General features: G+C 42.6%; 1 protein-coding gene across 3 annotated transcripts; it reads right to left on the bottom strand.

The window, feature by feature from the left end:
• Positions 1 to 914: 914 nt before the first annotated feature.
• Positions 915 to 17,433, bottom strand: LPAR3 (lysophosphatidic acid receptor 3). 3 transcript variants are annotated; one of them, XM_027651823.1, is made up of 4 exons: positions 17,291 to 17,433; positions 11,813 to 12,291; positions 8,357 to 9,114; positions 915 to 1,638 (listed from the first exon to the last, which is right to left on the bottom strand). In XM_027651823.1, exons 3-4 carry the CDS (start codon positions 9,090 to 9,092, stop codon positions 1,289 to 1,291), a joined length of 1,086 nt encoding a protein of 361 aa, XP_027507624.1. In that variant the 5' UTR covers positions 9,093 to 9,114; positions 11,813 to 12,291; positions 17,291 to 17,433; the 3' UTR covers positions 915 to 1,288. The 3 variants fall into 3 exon arrangements, with proteins under 3 accessions (XP_027507624.1, XP_027507626.1, XP_027507627.1); XM_027651825.1 differs by having other exon boundaries at positions 12,101 to 12,291; XM_027651826.1 differs by lacking the exons at positions 11,813 to 12,291; positions 17,291 to 17,433 and adding an exon at positions 9,365 to 9,418.
• Positions 17,434 to 19,710: the final 2,277 nt, after the last annotated feature.

Here is a 19,710-nt window from a genome sequence, read left to right as displayed (position 1 = left end):
GTTTTTAGAGTACTGAGAAATCTACAATCCAATTTTTAATTTAAAAGTTTAAATTTTAAAAGCTTACCCTAGAGCTTTATATTGCTGGATCCTCCCTTAGAGCATATTCCATGAGTCAGAACTTCAGCTGTTTGGGTTGTGGCTTCACCAGTGCTAGATTTGATTAGTCACAATGCTGAATGCCCTTCATTGCTCACTGTTTCATGGCCTCTTCCTCAAGTACCTATTCCAGTAAGATCTGTTTGCAAATTGGAGGTTAAATGTGGTCCAGACAAGGTCTGACAACCAATGCATACTGTACTCTTATAGGGGTTTTAATTGGTTTCAGGCTTTTTTTTCCTGTAAATTAATTTCTATTTTAAGTAGCTGATTGAACCTGTATATATGTGTATTTAAACTTCCCTTAAAAGTTCACCCTTGTAAAACAGAGTTTTGGATCTCATTTCTCTCAGTGGCACAGCAGGTAAAAGAAGAGTGAGCACACCCATTTGATATTATCTGAGGAAGTAAGAAATGAGCATAATGAGCCTCACTGCTTTTCTGTTAATCCACCCTCAACACCTTCCTACACAACAGCAGCAGAGAGTGCAACATCTCCCCTTGCAGCACTCACCCCACTAAGGAAGTAATAATGGCTTTTGTGCTTTCTGTACTCTCAGATCCTGACAATCCACGGTCAGACATACTCACACACTCTGATGTCTGGTCTGGCTATCCCATCACAGCCAGGTTTCTGGCATAGCTTTAATAAACCATCAAAGTACATATTTTGAAAGCAAGATACGGAGGAAGAAGAAGGACGTAAGCATGAACTATTTCATGAACTTCATAAACCAAGAAAACAGGTCATGATTCTGTCCAACCTAGCCTACAATCCTTCTCAAGATGCACAGAAACTGTTCAAAGCATAAATACTCAATGAATGCCAAACCTGCGCAGTCGGGCAGGTTTATTTTCTCCGTAGGAGCTTAAGGAGGGTCTTAGTACATTGCTTACGTTTTGCTTCCATGCACAAGAAGTCTCAGAGAGGTATTTATTCCGTTCACATGAAAAAACAATTTCATGTACTTCAAAGAAAAAAAGGAGAAAGATGGCAGCACAGAAAGTTTTCTTCATTACAAAGTGTTTTTCCATCAGGCAATTATTTATAAGAACTTTTGTTAACACTGGAGTTGAGGCTCTGGAACAAAGTGGATATATTGTTTACTAGCTTTGCCAGTCAATCTTCTCTTACAAAACCTCTCCCTTCCCCCTCTCCTTTTGCAGCCAAGTCAGTTCTTTGCATAGCTCAGGAGTTTCCTTTGTTACCAAGATCTCCTTTTCCACAGATTGTTCCTTGAATAATGCCATCTTCAATGTAGTGCCCTGAGGTATCCGTGCTCCTGCAGAGAACTGTTGAGGGGATCCGAGATGAGCGTCTGTCCTGACTCTTATCCTCAGAGGAGCAGAAAATCATCCTTTTCATGGTAGCCCACATCTCATCATCTTTGTATGAATAAATTATTGGATTCATGACAGAGTTCAACAGGGCCAGGAGAAGAAACCATCTTTTAACATTCTGAATCCCACAGTAGGTACAGTTCAGACCATCAAGCAGTAAGACGACCAGGCCAGGCGTCCAGCAGACAACAAAGGCACCTAGAAACAAAGGAGACAAAGAAAGAAAACCAAACCTGACTTCAGACTTTTAGGGGTTTGGAGTATTTTGCATCTTACAAGATTATTGAGTTCATCAAAATTCACCACAAAAATGCTAAAAGCAAGAGAGGACAAAATTCTAATGACAGTAGCAAAATTATATCTACTACAGCTCCTCTGCCAAGCCCTGGACAGGAGGCAGGACAGCTCTCAGAAGACCACAGGGAACAAGAACACAGCTGCTGACAGCATCACCTCAAACACAAGTGGGAAAAGGCCATCACAACAGGGATTTATCCATCCTGATAAATAAACAAGAGCTCGAGCATTTACAAGCAGAGAACTGCACTCAAACACAAACTTCCTCTCTTCATGTCTCTTGTGTGCTGGAGGAGAAAATACCAAGTGGTTCACTTCCATCACTGCCACAATATGATCCAAAGAGACAAGTCTTCTGTCACACTACAGCTGTAGCTGGAAACCCCCAGCTAGTGTAGGATGCATGCCACCGCCCGCAATACAGAAGCTCTGCTGGCTCCCCGGTCAGAGCAGAGCCCACCTCCTTCCACTGCCCCCTCCCAGGCTCTGCATGTTGGGTACTTGAGACTCAACAACTCAGATGTAAGAAAAAAATTCAGTTACACATGAAAAAAGAGAAGAAAGCAAATAGATGAGTTAGCAAAGGTGAACCAAAGGATGTAGCAGTTACAGTAAAGAAATGAAGGGGGTGAGGGGGAGGAACCAAACACAAAAAGGATGAGGAAGTAAGTATACAGTGGTGGGGAAAGAAGAAAACTCTGCAATAGAGGCATTTCCCCAAAACATAGAAAGAAACTGCAGTACAAGCTCAGGAGGAGCAGAGATCTTGTGTTTCAGCTGCAAGGCAGGAATGACAACAGCTCCTGCAAGGAACAATGTGATAATAAAAGCTGGAAGACAAAGCAGGACAACACACTCCTCTCCCACCAGCCCCTCAAAAAAAAAAAAAAAAAGAAAAAAAATAAAGAAAGGAGAAAGAAGGGAGAAGAGATCTTAGACAGAAGACAACATGAAGAAAGCATAAAACCCACAGCTTAGAAGGAAGTTCTATATTGCATTTGCATCTTCCCATGTTCCTGCACACCACCGCCATAAGTACAGGGGTGTGGGCAGGACGGGTGGGAAGGGGGCACATGGCTACCAAATGCAGCCATTGGCCACGAGTTGGAGAGGGGCCCTGGACTGCCCCCTCTGCCCCCTGGTCTCCCCCCTGCACTGCACCCCGTGATCCCTCACCCACAGTCCAGGCAATGAGTAGCCATATGCATGATAATACTAACTTAGCACAAGCCACAATTGCTGTCTGACATACAGAAATAGAAAATTACAACTCTGCCCAACAGTCACAGTTTGAACAATGTACTGAGGAAATTCCAATCACTTATCACAGCAGTTTCCCCATTTTGGGGCTTAGAAGAAAATAATCCAACAAATAAGTATGATAGCAGCTACACACTAAAAAGCTCTTTTTGTGGGTGTGGGTATCTCTTCAACAATTTTGGTAGGTCAAGCAAGCCCACCTAATTTTTTTTTTAAGTCATTGATATTCCCATATCCCAGCTGTGCAAGCAAGCAGTGGGAGGGCAGCCTGGATTACAGCAGGACCCAAGCAGTGCCAGAGCCAGTACTCGGCAGCATCTCAGCCAACCCATCAACTGTGCTGCACACACAGGCCAGTGTCAGCAGCACTGCACACTTCTCCCCATCAAGGACTTGAACAGACTGCCCATCTGATGGGCAGGTCATAATGGTATATAAAGTGAATTTTTGTGATTTAGTAAGCATTAGGATTGCTGAAAAATGTATCCAGGATAGGGTGTCATGGATTTTGCTGCAAATCTGTGCTCCTGGACTCCAGACAAAATTCAACCAACCGATTTACTCTGTTCTAAGCAATACTGAACAGAAAGGCAAGAGATCACTTTCTTCAGAAACTGAATTTTCTACTCTGCTGTTCCAAGATTTTTGTGATGCTAAGCACTAATTTCATAGTGTTAGTTTTGAGATACTGGTTAACATCAGTAACATTTCTCCATTGCCCACTGGCATGGGGAGCTGAATGCTGCTACCACAACACTTGTTTTCCCTGGTCAGTCTCTGTACTACACACTGGTTTGGCTCCTGTGTGCTGAGTAAGCAGTTGTGACACCAGCTCTCTCATAGTTTACAATGGAGAAAACACTGCACTGATTTATTGCCCTGGGCTTCACCAGCAAATCCCATCAGGTTTAACAAGCACTGGAACCCAACCACCCAGACAATACTGTGCCCAGTTAAGTGTCTTGGCAAGTATTTGGACATAAAGCTTTCACTAGCTACCAAGGGTCACTGGCAGAGCTGCTGATACACCAGCTCCATGCAGAAATTGAGATGGTAACAAACCCGCCTTAAAACAGGCACTGAAAGCATTTTGACCACTTGTACCACAAAGCATGCAAGATCCAACCCTGCTTTTATGGAAGTTACCAGGAGATGAAAGAGACCCCAAAAGCCACATTTAACAAGAGACACAGAAATCTCTCCTTCAAACAAAATTCCAAGATTGCAGGCAGGATTAGTCCATGAACTCCTAGGATATACCTCTGTCTATATAAGCAAAACCGTAAAACGTTTCAGCTACAAAAGTAAGGGACATCTGCAGACATCTCTCTGCATATTTCCCATGACTGAAGACAAGGACAGGGGCAATGCAGTGACAGTGTCCAAGTTACTGGCTAATGTTTTCACGAGGCTGTTGCTTTCACTCCAAAAATACATTTTGCTGTCTATGGAGACAACACAAGTGATTCACACCCTGTTCTTAGCACTACTGAGATGAAAGCAAGGCATGTCTTAGACTCACAGCCTTGCTCAGATTTTGTTATTTTTACCACCAAGCTTTCAGAGGGAACCATGGTTAAGCATAAAAATATACCTTTGTCTTGGCCCTTTGGTGATTCTCTGGTTTGCAGACTATTTATCCCATAGGAGCTCCTCTCCCTGAAAAAGAGCCACACCTCAAAAATAATTTAACTCCTGGGACTCTTTAAAATTCACGGAAGTGACATGAAATACAGCCTGGCTGCAACATGGATTAGAAGAACAACTCTGAGTCTTTGCACCAGATTATGGGAGATCAGGTGTCACAATACCCCAAGGTTAGTTTGAGGATTTCATTAGATTTAACCATAGATCTTCCTGTAGATTACATAATTTCTGCTTGAAAATTAATTCCTGTGGATCTGGGAGAATTGCTGGTGCTTCAACAGCATCATTTCATAAAATCCAGCACATCAAAGCCGTCCCTGAGCATGCCAATGCTGAGAGAAAAAAAAAAAGAACAGTAGTTTCCAGCTGCCTTTGCCACATGTGCGACCAAGTTAAAACAGCAAGTTACCAATTAAACTATAATTTCACTGAAACTGAAAATCATCCACCCCAAAGCTGCTATTTCAGCAGGAACCTCACTGCCAGGTTCAGAAAATCACATACCTGCATACCTGCAGCCACCCTTCTTCAAAGCTAGTCACAGGCTTAGCTGGGATTATGCCACAAGGTCAGCTCAAGAGCATTTTAGCCCCTTTTCCTAGGTTTCACATCTTCCAGTTCAACTAGATAACCATCTGTGGTTCAGCATGCCAAAGAGAAAGCCTTACTCTTATGCTATAATGGACTACTTTGGGGATTATGGCAGAAACAAGCAGATGACAGGGACTTGACTCCCACCCTCTGGAAGGGGCCATCCAAGCCTAAGGGGTGGTGCAAAAAGCCACCTGCAGCTGTGATCACCATGAATTCATGAAATCACACTGAAATCTCAACTCCCCTAACTCTTATATGTAGGGCCATGGGAAGAGAACAACTAGAGAGGACAGGGATGTTTTGCTGGAAGGACAGCCCAGCCCAGCCTTCCCAAGGAAGGAGGTGGAAGAGGCTCAGAGAAGGAGCATGCCAGCAGCACCCAGCTACACTCAGCCTCCTTCCATACAGCAGTAGGGCAGCTGGATTTTATCCTGAATATCCCATAAAACCAATAGAGCACATGAATAAGAATGTTGGGGTTTATCATGCTTTATCCAGCACAGCATTTTGGAATAGGCTTTTAGTGAAGACTGTATCAGGCATGTACTCCAAAGCATTTTCAGATGTTTTGGAACAAGTCATTAAAAATAACTGCTTTGGGCAAAACCCACGTGCTGCATATAGCTGTAGGCTGTTGCATCAGTGGATGTAAGCAGAATTTTGCAAGAATCACTTTGGTCACTTGGTGACTCCTGTGGTAATTGGGAAGTCCAGAAAACACACTATTTGGTTTTTGCACACTGTGCTTGAATGACTTGGACAGGAGAGTAAATTTCAAACTGTTTAAAAAAATAAGTTCTCATTCTTAGAAACAAATGATTATAAAAATGTTTGTAAAAAGCCTCTCAGAGTCAAAATTTGGAGAATTGATATGAAGGAACATGCGAAGATACACTTCCTCTGACACAGGAGCTTGGATTAGATTGTACACCCAGCAACATGGGCACTAATTTGACTTCTTTGGTAGCAGGCTCCCTTTTGGTTTTGTTTCTGACTGATAAAGTAAATCTACAAAATTATGATCTCTAAAGTAGCACTCAGGCTTTCTAAGTTAAATTTGCCTCACCCAGTGCACAATATCATTAAATGCTTTGCCTGAATTACAGTTTAATTTCGTAGCTGAAAAGCCTTATTCTGTGAGTAAGAGGAAGCTAATGCTGAACTTCAAATCAACTCATAGTCCTAAGGTCCCACTCCCTAATAAAAGAAAGATTAAATTGAAAACTACTTTTAAACTGGGATTTTTTTCCACACAGCAGCACAAAGAGCACTGAAGGCTTGCCACAGGCTAAAGGACCACAAGGGATGAGCAAACAGCAAGCCACCATCCTTGTCCCTCCAGCTCCCATGTCAGCTGCCTGGATGCAGTTCTGCCTTCAACAGAAATGCTCAGAGAACTGCTTTTTAAAAGTGCTGTGTTTTCTGTCTCTTTCCAATGCAGCAGTTAACTACAGTCTACTCAATGCTTATGCATTAGAGCAGGATCATAGTTGGAGTAATTCAGAGTTTTTTTGACAAATTTTATCCTTCAAGGTGGATGGTTTAGGTTTTACTGCATGGGAGGTTCAGTGGGGCAAAAGACTCCGGTCTGCAAGTCAAGGGCAGGGGGCAGGAACAACCACCAAACTGACTCTCTATAGATGCCATAAAATCAAGGGGGGAAAAAAGGAAGAACAGCTGTGGAGGGATTTAGAAAGGAAAGGCTCTGGTAGTGGACAGGCCAACTTCAAAAGACACAGAAGTATAAGTGAGAACCTTGTACTTGTTTGAACCATCAGTCCACTTTCTTTTCCAAGGTCAGTTTAAGTGATTTCAGCTTCTACAGCATTTTTAAACACCATTTGGTAGACAAAGGTGGTGTATATTACAGCCCTATTATTTCAGAAGAAAATAATAAAATCAGATACCAGACTGTGCAAACAGCATCCAAAAACCACAAGGGAAAGAAAGTGTCTTCAACCTGAACATCCTACCCTGGCAACTCCTACCTCCATGAAAAATGACACTGTTCTCCCAGACCTCTCTAGCACTACCATGCTGCAGTACAACATAATTCTGTCCCAGTTGTGGACACCAGCTTTCCCAAAAGCTCCAGGTTTCCTATATTGGTCATACAACATCAGAAAGAGTTGTCAGAGCAGTAAAGCCATATTCGTGGTTTTAGAGTCACCCACCACCAGAGCCCAGCTTCACAAATGTCCTGGTGCACCCGCAGTTCCATCTGCAGTGAGCTGCACAAGCCCTGCTCACGTCATGCCTGGTTTCCAGAAAACATCCTGCTCAGATTCAAGTCATTCTGGAGAAAACTGACTGTTACAGCTGGTATTTGTTCCAACAATCGGTTGCCTACTCTGTCCATCTCTAATATAATACACAGTTACATCACAACTAGCTGAGGAAGTGATCTGAGTTGCTCAAGTATCAAGTGTCTCTAGGGCAGAATCCAGGTCAAATCTCATATTATGATTTAGAGATCTAAGGTTATACTGTATCATCGTCATCTGAAAATATTTTACACTGTGCAATATACACAGAATGAAGGTGAATCTTCCCCTTGCAAAGCAAATCTCTGTCAAAGTCACAGACCCATCAGGCATCCTCTCCTTTACCCAAGGAAGATGCATTTCTAGGGGGAAGAAGTTTCTATGTTCAGGAAACAGCCAAGATAACTACCAACATCCAACCTTAGGGTTTACGGCCTTGTGCAAATATTAAAGAATATAACTTTGAAAATGTTCTTCTATGTAGTTGTGAATCTTCAGAAGCCTTCCTCCAAAGTGATTTTGTATCTCCCTCCTCAAAAAACCAAAAAACAAACAACACAGCAATTAGTGTTTTGTAACAAGGTGCCTACACAAGAGAGACACTTTTCTTCTATGTGTTGACCAGTCCTCTACCTTGTGTTTCTGCTTCGTGGAAGAGCTATTTTACAATCTAAAGCAAACAGTCTAAATGCCTCCAGCACTTTGAAGTTCAGTGAGGGTTTTTTCCATCATGAGGGCTGAGGGATTTTTGTTTGTTCAAAAAAAAAAAAAAAAAAAAGGCAGCTAAACCAAATCAATATGAACCCATCAACTGGCACTGCCAGCCTGCCACACCATGGTTTGTCATCTCTTACCTAAGACAGTCATGACAGTCTTCATGAGCTTCACAGGGGTTCTCCTACGGCTAATGGATCCACTAGTGTGTGATGACAAGACATTAGTCTTCCTCTGGACGTACATGTAGATTCTTATGTAAACCACCACCATAATGAAGAAGACAACCAGGTTTAAGACACTCCAGAATACCAGGTAACTTCTGCTGTAAATAGGTGCCAGGGATGAGCAGACAGTAATGTCACAGAGGCAGTTCCAACCCAGGGTAGGAACAGCACCCATGAAAATAGCAATGGCCCAAATTGATATAATTAAAAAGGTGACTCTCTTCTTTGTGAGGTTACTGTGGATCTTCATCCGCATTATTGACATGTGCCGCTCAACAGCTATGACGAGGAGATTCACCAGGGAAGCTGTCAGGCTGGTGTCCAGGAGACCCTGACGCAAAAACCAGCGGTTAACAGTTAATGTCTTGGACACTGGGCCAGTGTTGAACATCAAGAAGACATAGGCAATTCCAGCAAAGAAGTCTGCAGCAGCTAAATTGGCCAAAAGATAGTAAAAAGGAAAATGAAACCTCTTGTTCTTGACCACAGCTGCTATGACCAATGAATTTGAAATAAAAATGAAGAGGCAGAAAAACGTCCCAAAACACAGAACAACAATGAGCTGTGGCCCTGTCCACTCATCTGCTGTGTCCGTCTTTGTCTTGTTATAGAAGAAGTCCATGCGCTTATCATAGTAGCATTCATTCATCCTGGATTAGAGCCCCTGCATCCTAGGAAGTGTGGAAGGTAAAAAGAAAGAAGGGTTAACAATTAGGGAATAGTCCTTGCTTCAATCACCACACCTAACAGCTTCTTTCTGGGGAGACAAGGGGTTGTGACAGGGACACGAGAGGGTAGATATCTTGAGGTCTTCAGTAAAAATTCAAACTGCACAGGGCTGATGCAGAAGAAAATATTCTGCCCAATGGAGGATCACAGTGCATGATGCTTGGATGAGTAAGGAATTTTTAAAAGACTTACCAGCTTACAAAACCCCAGCACAGTTCCTTTGCACTAGAAGTCATACTGTACAGGCAACAAAGGGGAAGTTAAGAGGTTAAAAGTGACTTTCTAAAGGTCACAGAGAAAATCTGAGCAACAGCCAAGTCATTCTTACTGTAAAATCCCATGTTTGAGCCACAGCCCCATCATTATTTCCATTTCTTAGTGTATCCAGTCAGGACAGGGAAACATAAATCATAACTCTTCCATTTTACTGACTAAGCAATAAAAGGTCTGTTACTGGAAAAATATTTGTTGGGTTTTAATTATATATTAATAAATGTAAAAAAAGTATGTATATAAGATACTACAGGCATATATATTCTGAGCAGATGCCTATTATTTCCTACCAGAGGATTTAAGCAAATGTGCTGAAAAGGGAAAACTATATTCTAGATATTTGACTATTCTAAAGTCAGGGATTATTTTACTGGCCTGTAAACCCAGAGCCCTGTGAGTGCCACATAGCCCAGTTGTCTTCAAAACCAAAACCCAATTCCATACCCAACCGCAGGATAAAGCAAGCCCCAGAAACAGCAGTTGTGCTGGAGTTTATTTCTTATACCCACTCAGCACTATCTTGGACACAGGGCTATTAAACATGGCAGTGGAAAGGGGAGTCTGTGTTCCAGATTACATCACACTTTAGCTACTCTGGCAAGGTCAATGTCAGCTGCCTTGGCAGTTTCACTGCCTTTATTATGAACCAAACTGAACTTGGACTAATTTGCACAGGAGACCTGACAGCAATTACTCATGGTTGCTGGACCATATGCAGGGTCTCACAGCCTAGTAGCCAGAGTTTGTGTCTGTCACTGGCCCTCACATTCGTTGCCAGCATCTGAATAAGGGTTTTAACAATTACTTCATTAATAAATACAGTATAGTTTTAGCAAAACCCAGGAATGCAGCCATGGCACAAGATCCTAATCACGTTAGATATTATACAGAGTGGCAAACCTGTCTGACTGTAAGGACAGACAGGAGGAAGTACAGGGATACAAAGCTTCAGGAGAGGCAGCAGAGCTAATAGCTTTTGTAAAGATCCTCGTGAGCCTCAGGCCATCATGAGTGCCAGAGTGACAGACTAAGCAGTGCTGGAAAAAAACCCAAAACAAACACCAAAAAACCTAGAAGAAGCAGTTATAGGCAGAAAGATACAAAAAGCATAAGCTTTTCACCTCTGCAGCTAAAACTGATGACAGATAAACATCAGGTTCACTTAGTCTATTATTACCCGGTGGTTATTTTACAGTTATATCTTATCTCTCCAGGGACTGGGAAGGAAATTAAACAATCCCCAGCAGGCTACGTAACATGCCATTTTTATATTAAAGATTCCTTCCAAGTTTTAAGCTAAAAAGGTTCATCTTTTGTCATTTATGTTATGCTACTTGTGTTATTTCTCTCATGCAATATTTATATTACCTAATTTTAAATCAAATTACACTATTCCATAATTAATACTTTCAGCAAAGTGATATTTCATTTAATATTTAATTTTTCTGAAATAGCTCAGCCTTTTTTTTCTTGATCTTTCTTGATTCCCACCCTAGCAGTTAACATGAAAGCAGGCCAATTGTCACTGTTGCCCATTATCCTCAAGAACCTAGCCAGCCACTTTTAAATGAAGGAATATATTACTTAAAGCATAAAATTTAAGTATAGTTGAACTAAGAACAATTACTTAAGGACAAGAAGTGGAAGGAAACAAGTAAATCATCCCTTTTGCTGAAACACTACAGAGCATTCCTCCATCTAAAAATAAAAAGCCTCAGCAACGCAGATCCACTGCAATAGTCAACTGGAATTCAACGCCTACTGCTCCCTGTTCAGGGCAATATGGGAGAGTCAAGCAGTCAGTACATTCTCCATTCTTGCCCAGGAAGTACTCAAAAGTCAAATTCAGTCTGTAAGTGACCAGAAGCCCCTAAGGAGCTGCAGGCAACAGCTACTGAAGCAGCAGATAGCTGGGAACACTGCCAGCCAAGATGGCTCTGCTCTAACCCACTAAGGCAGCAAAGGACTTGCTGAGTTTGACATGAAGCTTTTACAGAACAGCCCAAATGCCTACAAATAGAAGCAGCATTTTGGGCAAGAATGGCAGGATAAAAAAACCCCAAACAACCAAACAAAAACCTGTGAAAATTATAGGGAAGGTTTTCCGAACATGTTGTATCTTGCTGTGTAATCATCTCAACAGGTGAATCTCTTGCTTGCAGTGACAGGAGAGTAAAGAAATCTGCAGATGCCTTTTACATCTCATCTGGAGAAAAGCTTAAAGACATCCAAAATATCAACTACAGACTTATTCTAAATACTTCAGCTTATTGAGACCTCATCCTCATTTGAAGTAGTACCCAAAGAAAAAAAAATATTTATACATCCATAATTCTTCACCAAAATAACCACACTACAAACACTCACTGTCACACAGCAGAGCTCAAATGACAAATGATTTCGAAAGAGATCTCTTTGAAAGGTGTTGAGGTAAGGCAAGAACGAGTAGAGAAGCATCCAGCTGAGGTCTCAGGGTCACAGGGCAGTCCGTGGAGATTTCCACATGGAAGCTGCATCAAAACAGCAGCTGAACTGGAGCTCGTTTACATCCCAGTCTTTCCGAGCAGAAAAGCAGCCCTTGGCTGTCTGTACCAGCATGGGCACAGAAAGCACTTATAAGGCCAGGGGCCTTGCAGACAGTGGTTTACTTCACACCTTCATTTTAAGTCCTTCCAGCAGAGTTAGCCTGGTCTCAAGGGAGCTGTGCAGCCATGACAGAGCTATGCAGCTGAATCCTCAGTGATCCTGCCCAAGTCCACGCCAGGCATAAGATGAGTGATAGGATATCCCATATTTCTTGGCATGTCACATGTCCTTGCAGCACTTTCTTCTCCAGGTCTTCTCTTCTGCAGCAAAATCAGAGATGTTTGTCAGGACAGGTTAAACTTCGGAAGAAAAAAAAAAAAGGATCCTTAAATATTACATATTTCAGATCTATTTATTTAGTACACAAAAATTTGAGCATTCAGGCAAAATGCTGTTCAATGTTAGCTGAAAAACAGCTAAACTTGTCAGTCTAGACTTATAAAGGCAAAAGAGTCTCCTAGAATCTGCAGCAAAGAGCTTCCCAGTCTGCTACTTACTTTATGAAGAACTGCCTTATTTTGCTTTGAAATTGGTTCTCATGAGCTTAATAGTTCTTGGGTTTTTACAGGAAAGGACAGCAAACAATCTCTATTCACCTCTTCCATACCACTCAGTGTTTCATATCCCACCATACAGACCTCCAGCAGTAATCACATGGTGCATATTCTACAGCTGAGATGAACTAATAGCTTGCCATAAGTCACTTGCAGGCAAATACATCAAAACTTTGCAAGTGCAAAAGCATACCCTTGTCTAAAAGATTCTTTATTTCAATCTATTTAATTACTTCAGTTCCACCCATAGTGGCTACAAAGATCAGAAAATGATGGACTGTAAAGTGTGTCTTCCTCTACCACTGAGTAAACATTCAAGCTTTTTTTGTTTGTTTTTCTGAGGGGGAACTCATATCAAGTCAGAATACGTTCTTCACCATTCTTAAAGTCAAGGATTTGCACGAATATGTAGGAATATATTACACTAGCTGTCTAAGTAAAGAGTTTGTGAAATAAAATATCACCTAAATAATGCTTTGGACAAAAGGTTCAGCTAGTTGCAAGCTAATATGTTTTAATGGTTGTTATTCAATTAGGATCTAGTTTGCTTCAATAAAGTTACTAAAAATCTGTATACTTAGAATAAAATTTATTATCAGTTATTTAAGTCAAGGATTTTATTGATCCAAACTGTGATTAAAATTACCTTTTTAATCACTTTGATTCAAAATTAAATCTGGCCTGTAAATCAACTCTAAGTTGAGTTACTCTTTGTTAATCCAGACATTTCTGAAGGAAAACACAAATAGCATTTTAATGAGAAGGTCATTATAAAATTTAGCCTGCAAGCCATAATGTGATTCATGGCACACCCCTGTGGTTTTCTGCCTCTTTCCTGTCCATTAAAAACCAAGTTGTTTCAATATATTGGCCACAACTTTATTGAAGGGTTGGCGTCAGTTTGGGGGACTTTGATGGCTTGTGCCCTGTTCCTGTATAAATGAGGAAGGGAACAGACAGGCCTGGGTTGGCACAGAAAGTTACTGTGAGAGGATTCAAGCTGAGTTTGCAGATGGACTGAAAAGTCCATAGAGCAAGACTGAACCTACAGGAGGACAATAGCAGTGAAGCCCTCCAGTAGGGCTGAAAGGTAGCCTAGGCCAGAGGGAGGGATATTTGCCCAGGCAAAACCCCAGCCTGGTTTACTGCCAGTTCTCCTGACCCAGCACAGGAATTTCTGTGCAGAATTTCAGGGCAGCTCAGTATCCAAAATGATACACTTGGGAACATGAGAGATCACAAAGCCAGTACAGTCCGGGCAGGTCCGTGGGACAGCGCAGAGGAGCAAGCTGTGCCCAGGCTCAGCCTGCAAAGCAGGCAGGCTGCCAGCTCTGCCTGAGCACTTCACCTCCCTGCCTCCCCTCCTCTAATAGCAAGGACGAGGTATTAAATGCAAATATCTACGAGATTTTGAAACTTACTAGAAAAGTTGCTCTTCAGAAAGCTGAGTTTATCACGCTGGCTGATCACAGGCATATGCGGTAGAACAAGGAGAGTCACTTTGCATTCAAGCTGTTACTGCAGAGAAATATCAAGCAGCAGCAATTGCTTACCTGCACATACTGCTTAGGCTTTTTAAACATCCTACAAAGCAGCAGATGGCCCTTGACACAGCAGCACAAAAGGAGTGCCTGGAGGCTTGCTGCCTGTGCAGCCCCTGCCACGGGCTCCCTGCAGCACTGGACTTGCTTGCCTGCACCCTGTGCCAAAGTCAGACACGAACACCCTCTGTCCCATCCTCTTCTTATGGATAAACCACCAGTGCTGCTTGTATTTTTCTCATTACTGAAAAGCTCTCTCTCACCTCATTCCCAAGATGAAGGCACAGGCAGAAGGAAGTCAGAATGCTGGGCAGCCAAAGCTATATACACAAATAGTACTAGTTCAGAAAGGGAATGGGTTCCTTGTTCCCCTCCACACCCTGAGTACATGTATGGCCACGGAGGAAAACACAGCCAAGTGATTGCACAGTAACCCAAGAAACCCATTCAGGTCACCTCAGCTTAGAAAGAAATACCAGTGCAGAAAAGGGTGTGTAACACAGCTGAGGCCAAAAATGTTAATATGTAACTGTGAGGAGGAGTTTTTGTGAAGTAAGTATTCTGGTTCACTTTTAATTCTTTAATAGTTAATTGATAATATAACCAAAATCAATTTAGAGAAACAAACTGCAAAGAAGAGCAGAGAACACAATGTTCTGCAGAAGTATCTCCATCTAAACTAAAACTTTTTTTTATCTGGTACTATTAGAGGATGCAACATTCATTTAACAGGTTTTACAGAGACAAGTTATCTCAGAAGTAACTGTTTTACATTTTGTTTATTACAGAAATTCTGCAGGCACTGCCTATACTTGAAATAGCATGCTACATGGTACACTTCAAGGACCTGAGAATATACTTTCCAAAAAAAACATTTTTAAAATTCAGCTTTAAAAATCGGGGGAAAAAAATGTTAATGTTAAAAAACTGTAAGGTTCAATGAATAAGTTTTCATCCAGAGAACTTACTTATTACTAAGCAAATCTACTTGAGGTTTTGGTTGGGGGTGTACATATATATGTATGTATTTTTTAACTTAAGTATCCCAAATTTCAGATAACTGCCTGAACTCAAATCAAGCATTCCCAAGCAGCATTACCTCATTACCTTGGTCTTCAATACTTTTTTGAATAAGGAGAGCAAAGTGCTCCATCCATTTTCTTTCCAAGCCTTGATGGAAAGTACAGCACCACTTATACTTACAGCATGGTTCCAGATATTTCCAGTAAGAGTCCATTTTAATGGTGTCATCTTCTGGACTAGGAAGGGGGTGGGGTAAAGGGAACCAAGATGATTCTTTGGCAACTCTTAGATCTCAGTGATGGAGACATTTAAGTTTTTTTTTTTATTTATCATTCATCCTGTATAAAAGACCAATGCTATAGGGTACAAAAAAAGAGTCTTAAGAAAAGTATTAAACCTACCAAAAATATAGAATCTCAAGACTAAATATTTAAAGTTGGAGAGAGAGGACGTAGTACCGCCAGCCACAAACCACAGTGCTCTGTACACACAGTCTGATAAGAGGCTTAAAAATCACTGTCAGGGCACAGAAGTGTCACCCTGTGCATGTAGGTGACAGTGCTGCTCCTCTGCAAACTGCTACAGACTGAGGCTGACAGCTGAACTGTGAAGCACAGAGATACAGGGGCACCTCCACCAAGGTATTACAAACCCTAGGTCCCAGCTGCTGAAATCCCTTTAGTACTAAGCTGCTCTACCACACTACATTACTTTTGGAAGCTCTGATCCACTGCAGAAAGTTGTTAGGGACAGATAGCAAGTAACTCACTAGCAACCACAAGTTTAGACTTCAGACTTTGGTAATTTAAGACTTTCTGAAATTATGGTTTACTAAATCTATATATGGAGTTCAAACTAAAAACTTCATTGCAAAGCCTTCATTTAGTCTCCTTTAAGTGTGGTTCTGGAAGGAGCTGGCAGGTCATCTTATAATGCGGAAACAGACACAGCATTTAAAATATTTAAAAGTTACTCGAACAACCTATACATTGTGAAACATGCCTAGAAGAAAATACCTGTTCTGCTTCTAAAGTAAGTTTCCTATTTCTGCAGAACTTCCAGGTCCACTCATTGATCGCTATCAGCTCCATTTTACCATTCAACAGACCACCTTTCTTTCACAAAACCTACAGAATGTGACTGTAGGTCACAGACTATTTCAGCACAGTCCCAACCAAGTCAACTTTTACTGTTTATTTTCAGCACATAGCTCGTGAGGAACTGAATTACACAACTGCTGATTAAAACAAGTCACCTGATTGTATCTGATCTGTTAACAGATTCAGAGCCTGGGTTTGCCAGCTAACATGTCAGTGGGACTGGTAGAAATGGTAAAGTCAAAAAAATATTTTCTGGAGACATGGAAATGAACCTAATGGTATAATAGTAGAATGCAGGTATGTCAATCTTTAAGACTAATACGCAAGAGAAATATATTCTCTACAGTGTCAAATCTTATACATCAGAGATTTTATTTCATTATCTGACAGCATAAAGACTATACTGGAGAATGTTCCGAAATGGTTAATGATCAGTGTAGTACCGGAGGATAAGAACACAGCCAGTCTAATTTGTTTGAAACTTTCATCTAACATTCTGGGAAAAAAGCTAAATACATTTTTCAGGTTTACTTGCTGGTAAGAGCTGCTGCTTCTTTACTGATTGTGCAGATTTTTTGTGGGGTTGTTCAATTTGTTTGTTTGTTTTTACTTGTATTTTCAGTAGACAGATAGGCTTAATGAAATCAGATTTTTCACCATATAACTGGATTTGACTTGCACTTTCTACTGCACCTCTTAGAAGACCATAAGGACATCTAAGACGCCATATACTCAGCACAGCTTAAAGAACAAAGCTACAGCAATGCACCTTACCAATCTCTACGAAGAAATGTCTTTCTAGGTTCATATCACAGAAGGGAGAACAGACCTAAATCCATGGCCTCTGGAAACACGAGTCTACAAAAGTGCTTCCTTCACTCCTCCTACCCCCCGACCTTTTTCGTTAAGGGAAAGAATTAATCGAAAGATACAGTGTTAAATAACGGCAGTGTATTTTTTCGGTGTATTGCACAGATTAGGAAGCCTTATTAAAAAAACCACCTCAGAGCAGAGCCTGTGCCAGCCCCCCGCGGTACGTACCAGCTGCCCGCGCCCCAGCAGGGCAGGGCACGCGCGCATCCAGAGGTGTGCAAACGGGGTCTCAGATGTATGGAAGCTCACGTGTATACATCCAGGAAGCACCTCTATTTTTGTATATGCATACACCCGTCCGCATGCAACGCGCCGGGGCAGAGCGGCAGCACAGGCGCTCCCCGGGCTCTGCCCCGCTCCCCGCTCCGCTCCTTGGCACCGCGCCGGGGCGCGTCCGGGGGCGCTCAGGAGAGTTTTACAGAACTGCAGAAAGTTTTGCCTGCCCGATTACTGGAGGAGCGGCTCGTCCTCACGGAGCTCGCCCGGCCCCCGACAGCGGTGTTCCCACCGCTGCCCTCTTCGCCGAGTGGCGGCCGCCCCGGCCCCGCTGCTGGGGGGCTCAGCCCGCGCCCACCCCCGCGGCCCCACTCACCGGCAGCCCCGGTGCGGAGCGGAGCGGAGCAGCACCGCCGCCTCCGCGCACAGCGGGCCCGCCCGCCCCGCTCCGCTCCGCGCCCCGTCCCGCCCCGCGCCGCCTTAACCCGTCTGGCCCTGCCCGCCCCGGCGCCGCCCGCCCGCTCCGCATCTGCCCCGGGCCCGCGCCGAGCCGAGCAGGAAAGCTCTCCCATGCGCTTGTTCCTCCCCGGTGAGGAGGTCTGGCTCTGCCCGAGGCGCGGGCAGCCCCGGGGCACACGAGCGAGACCGGGAGCTGCACAAACCTAAAGGGCTGCACTGCGCGAAAAGCCCGTCAGAAGATCCATCATCATTCACGCATTAGGAAACAAAAGCAAGACAGATAAAATTGCAATAACTTCTGCGAGTAGATCTGGACAGTACAGACGGCATCACATGTAGCTGTTCTTTTAAACATAGAGTAGAAAGCAAACAAGAACCACCTCACACCCGACACAGCGATACAGAAACCTTGAGGCTCATGTCACCTCCAACGGGCAGGATCGAGCACACACAGCTCTGCAATGAAGGACAAGTCAAACTCAAACGCAGAAGGTATTACAAGACCAAATTTATCTGAGGACCGTGATCAGATGGATCTGACCCACTGTCACCTACCTGAATCATTTACTGAGAGCAGTCATATATCCAAGTAGTGCCGAGCTACACACGTGCCTGCTCAGAGCTGGAGAACTGTCAAAAGAAAATATCAGCAGAATGTCTCTGCCCCACTTCTCAGAAATCCTGGTAACAATTACAGCATGAAACATAGACAGAGGTAAAGCCTAGGTAAAGCCTTGCACATGAACATTCCATATGAAATGCCAAACAGGCTCCATTCCAGCACCTTTTCTGTTTTATCCAAAAAAAGAAAAACCCCAAAATAAGAACCCAAACTCTTATTCACCTTGTCCCCCTCACTTGAATGCTCACCTTGAAGATGGCTTAGGAAATTTTCTTCCTTCTTGCCTGTTTCTTCCTAATGCAGCCTTCTCACTTTCTCATCCATTTCTCTCCTCCTTTGGTAAAGTCCTATAAGCAATTAGCAAAGCTTCTTATTCCCAGAGAGCAAGACAGTGGAAAGCAACAGGGTTTTTTTCAGACCAGTTTGCAAAAGTTTATGCTCCAGTTCTGCTTCCACTACTTTGCATCACCTCCTTAGCAGCTAGAGTGAGACCACCTATCATTCAGCAACTGTGTTCAAACCTGTATTAATGTGCAGGATTAAGAGTCAACATATGCCATTAAATTTAATCTCTGTGGAATAGAGAGCCTGTAAAAATGTCCAGCAAGTGGCTCTTATCTTTCTTTTCCAAGAGGAAAAAAAACCCAGAACACCAGATGGTGAAGACAACACATTAGTTTCTGTGCCATTAGTTTTCTGTTTCTATAACACATTAGTGACCTGCTCTAATATGGTAGGGCTGAAGCAGCAGTCTAGCTAGCAAGCAGCTCATATGCTTTAAACAATAAAAAAATCAATACTGGACAAGAAAGCTTTATGATTCCATTACAGAAATTAAGTCTTCAAATGAGTTAGATTGTAAGTACTCTCTACAAGTATGTTATTATAATCTATGTTGATAATACTTTTCCTCATTCCCTGAGGATTCTCTCACAAACAAGTATTTATCTGAGCAATGGCTTTGGCAGGTTGCATTCAACGTCCTACTAAAAGTGGAAAGAGACAGTTGGAGTTGGAGCTTGAGCGAGGAGCCACGGCGCCTTCACTATGGCTCATAACACCGAGGGTACGGGATGTACCTCACCTGCTTTAGGGAAGAGAGGCACAAGGCCTCAGGGGACCATGAGCCTGTTACACTTCATACCTTATATAACTAATTATCCACATACAGAGCATTAGTATCTGCATTTTATAAATTCAAGTTTCTCACCTAAGATTTCTCTAAGTACTGGCAGATGACAGAGCAGTAAGGAAAATACAATTCATTTTCAGATGTGCTGGAACTGTATGA

The sequence above is a fragment of the Corapipo altera genome, unplaced genomic scaffold (genome assembly GCF_003945725.1).
Source record: "Corapipo altera isolate COAL_440 unplaced genomic scaffold, ASM394572v1 57, whole genome shotgun sequence".
Taxonomy (NCBI): Eukaryota; Metazoa; Chordata; class Aves; order Passeriformes; family Pipridae; genus Corapipo; species Corapipo altera.
Note: the sequence above shows the minus strand (reverse complement) of the source record. Positions and strands in the feature narration are given on the sequence as shown.

Bases quoted from the DNA above. Each gene is read 5' to 3' on its own strand.
- LPAR3 (XM_027651823.1), bottom strand. From the start codon at position 9,092: ATGAATGAATGCTACTATGATAAGCGCATGGACTTCTTCTATAACAAG. The intron at 1,639-8,356 runs GTAAGAGATGAC...CTTTGTTTCTAG, and splicing joins GACTGTCATGACTGTCTTAG to GTGCCTTTGTTGTCTGCTGG.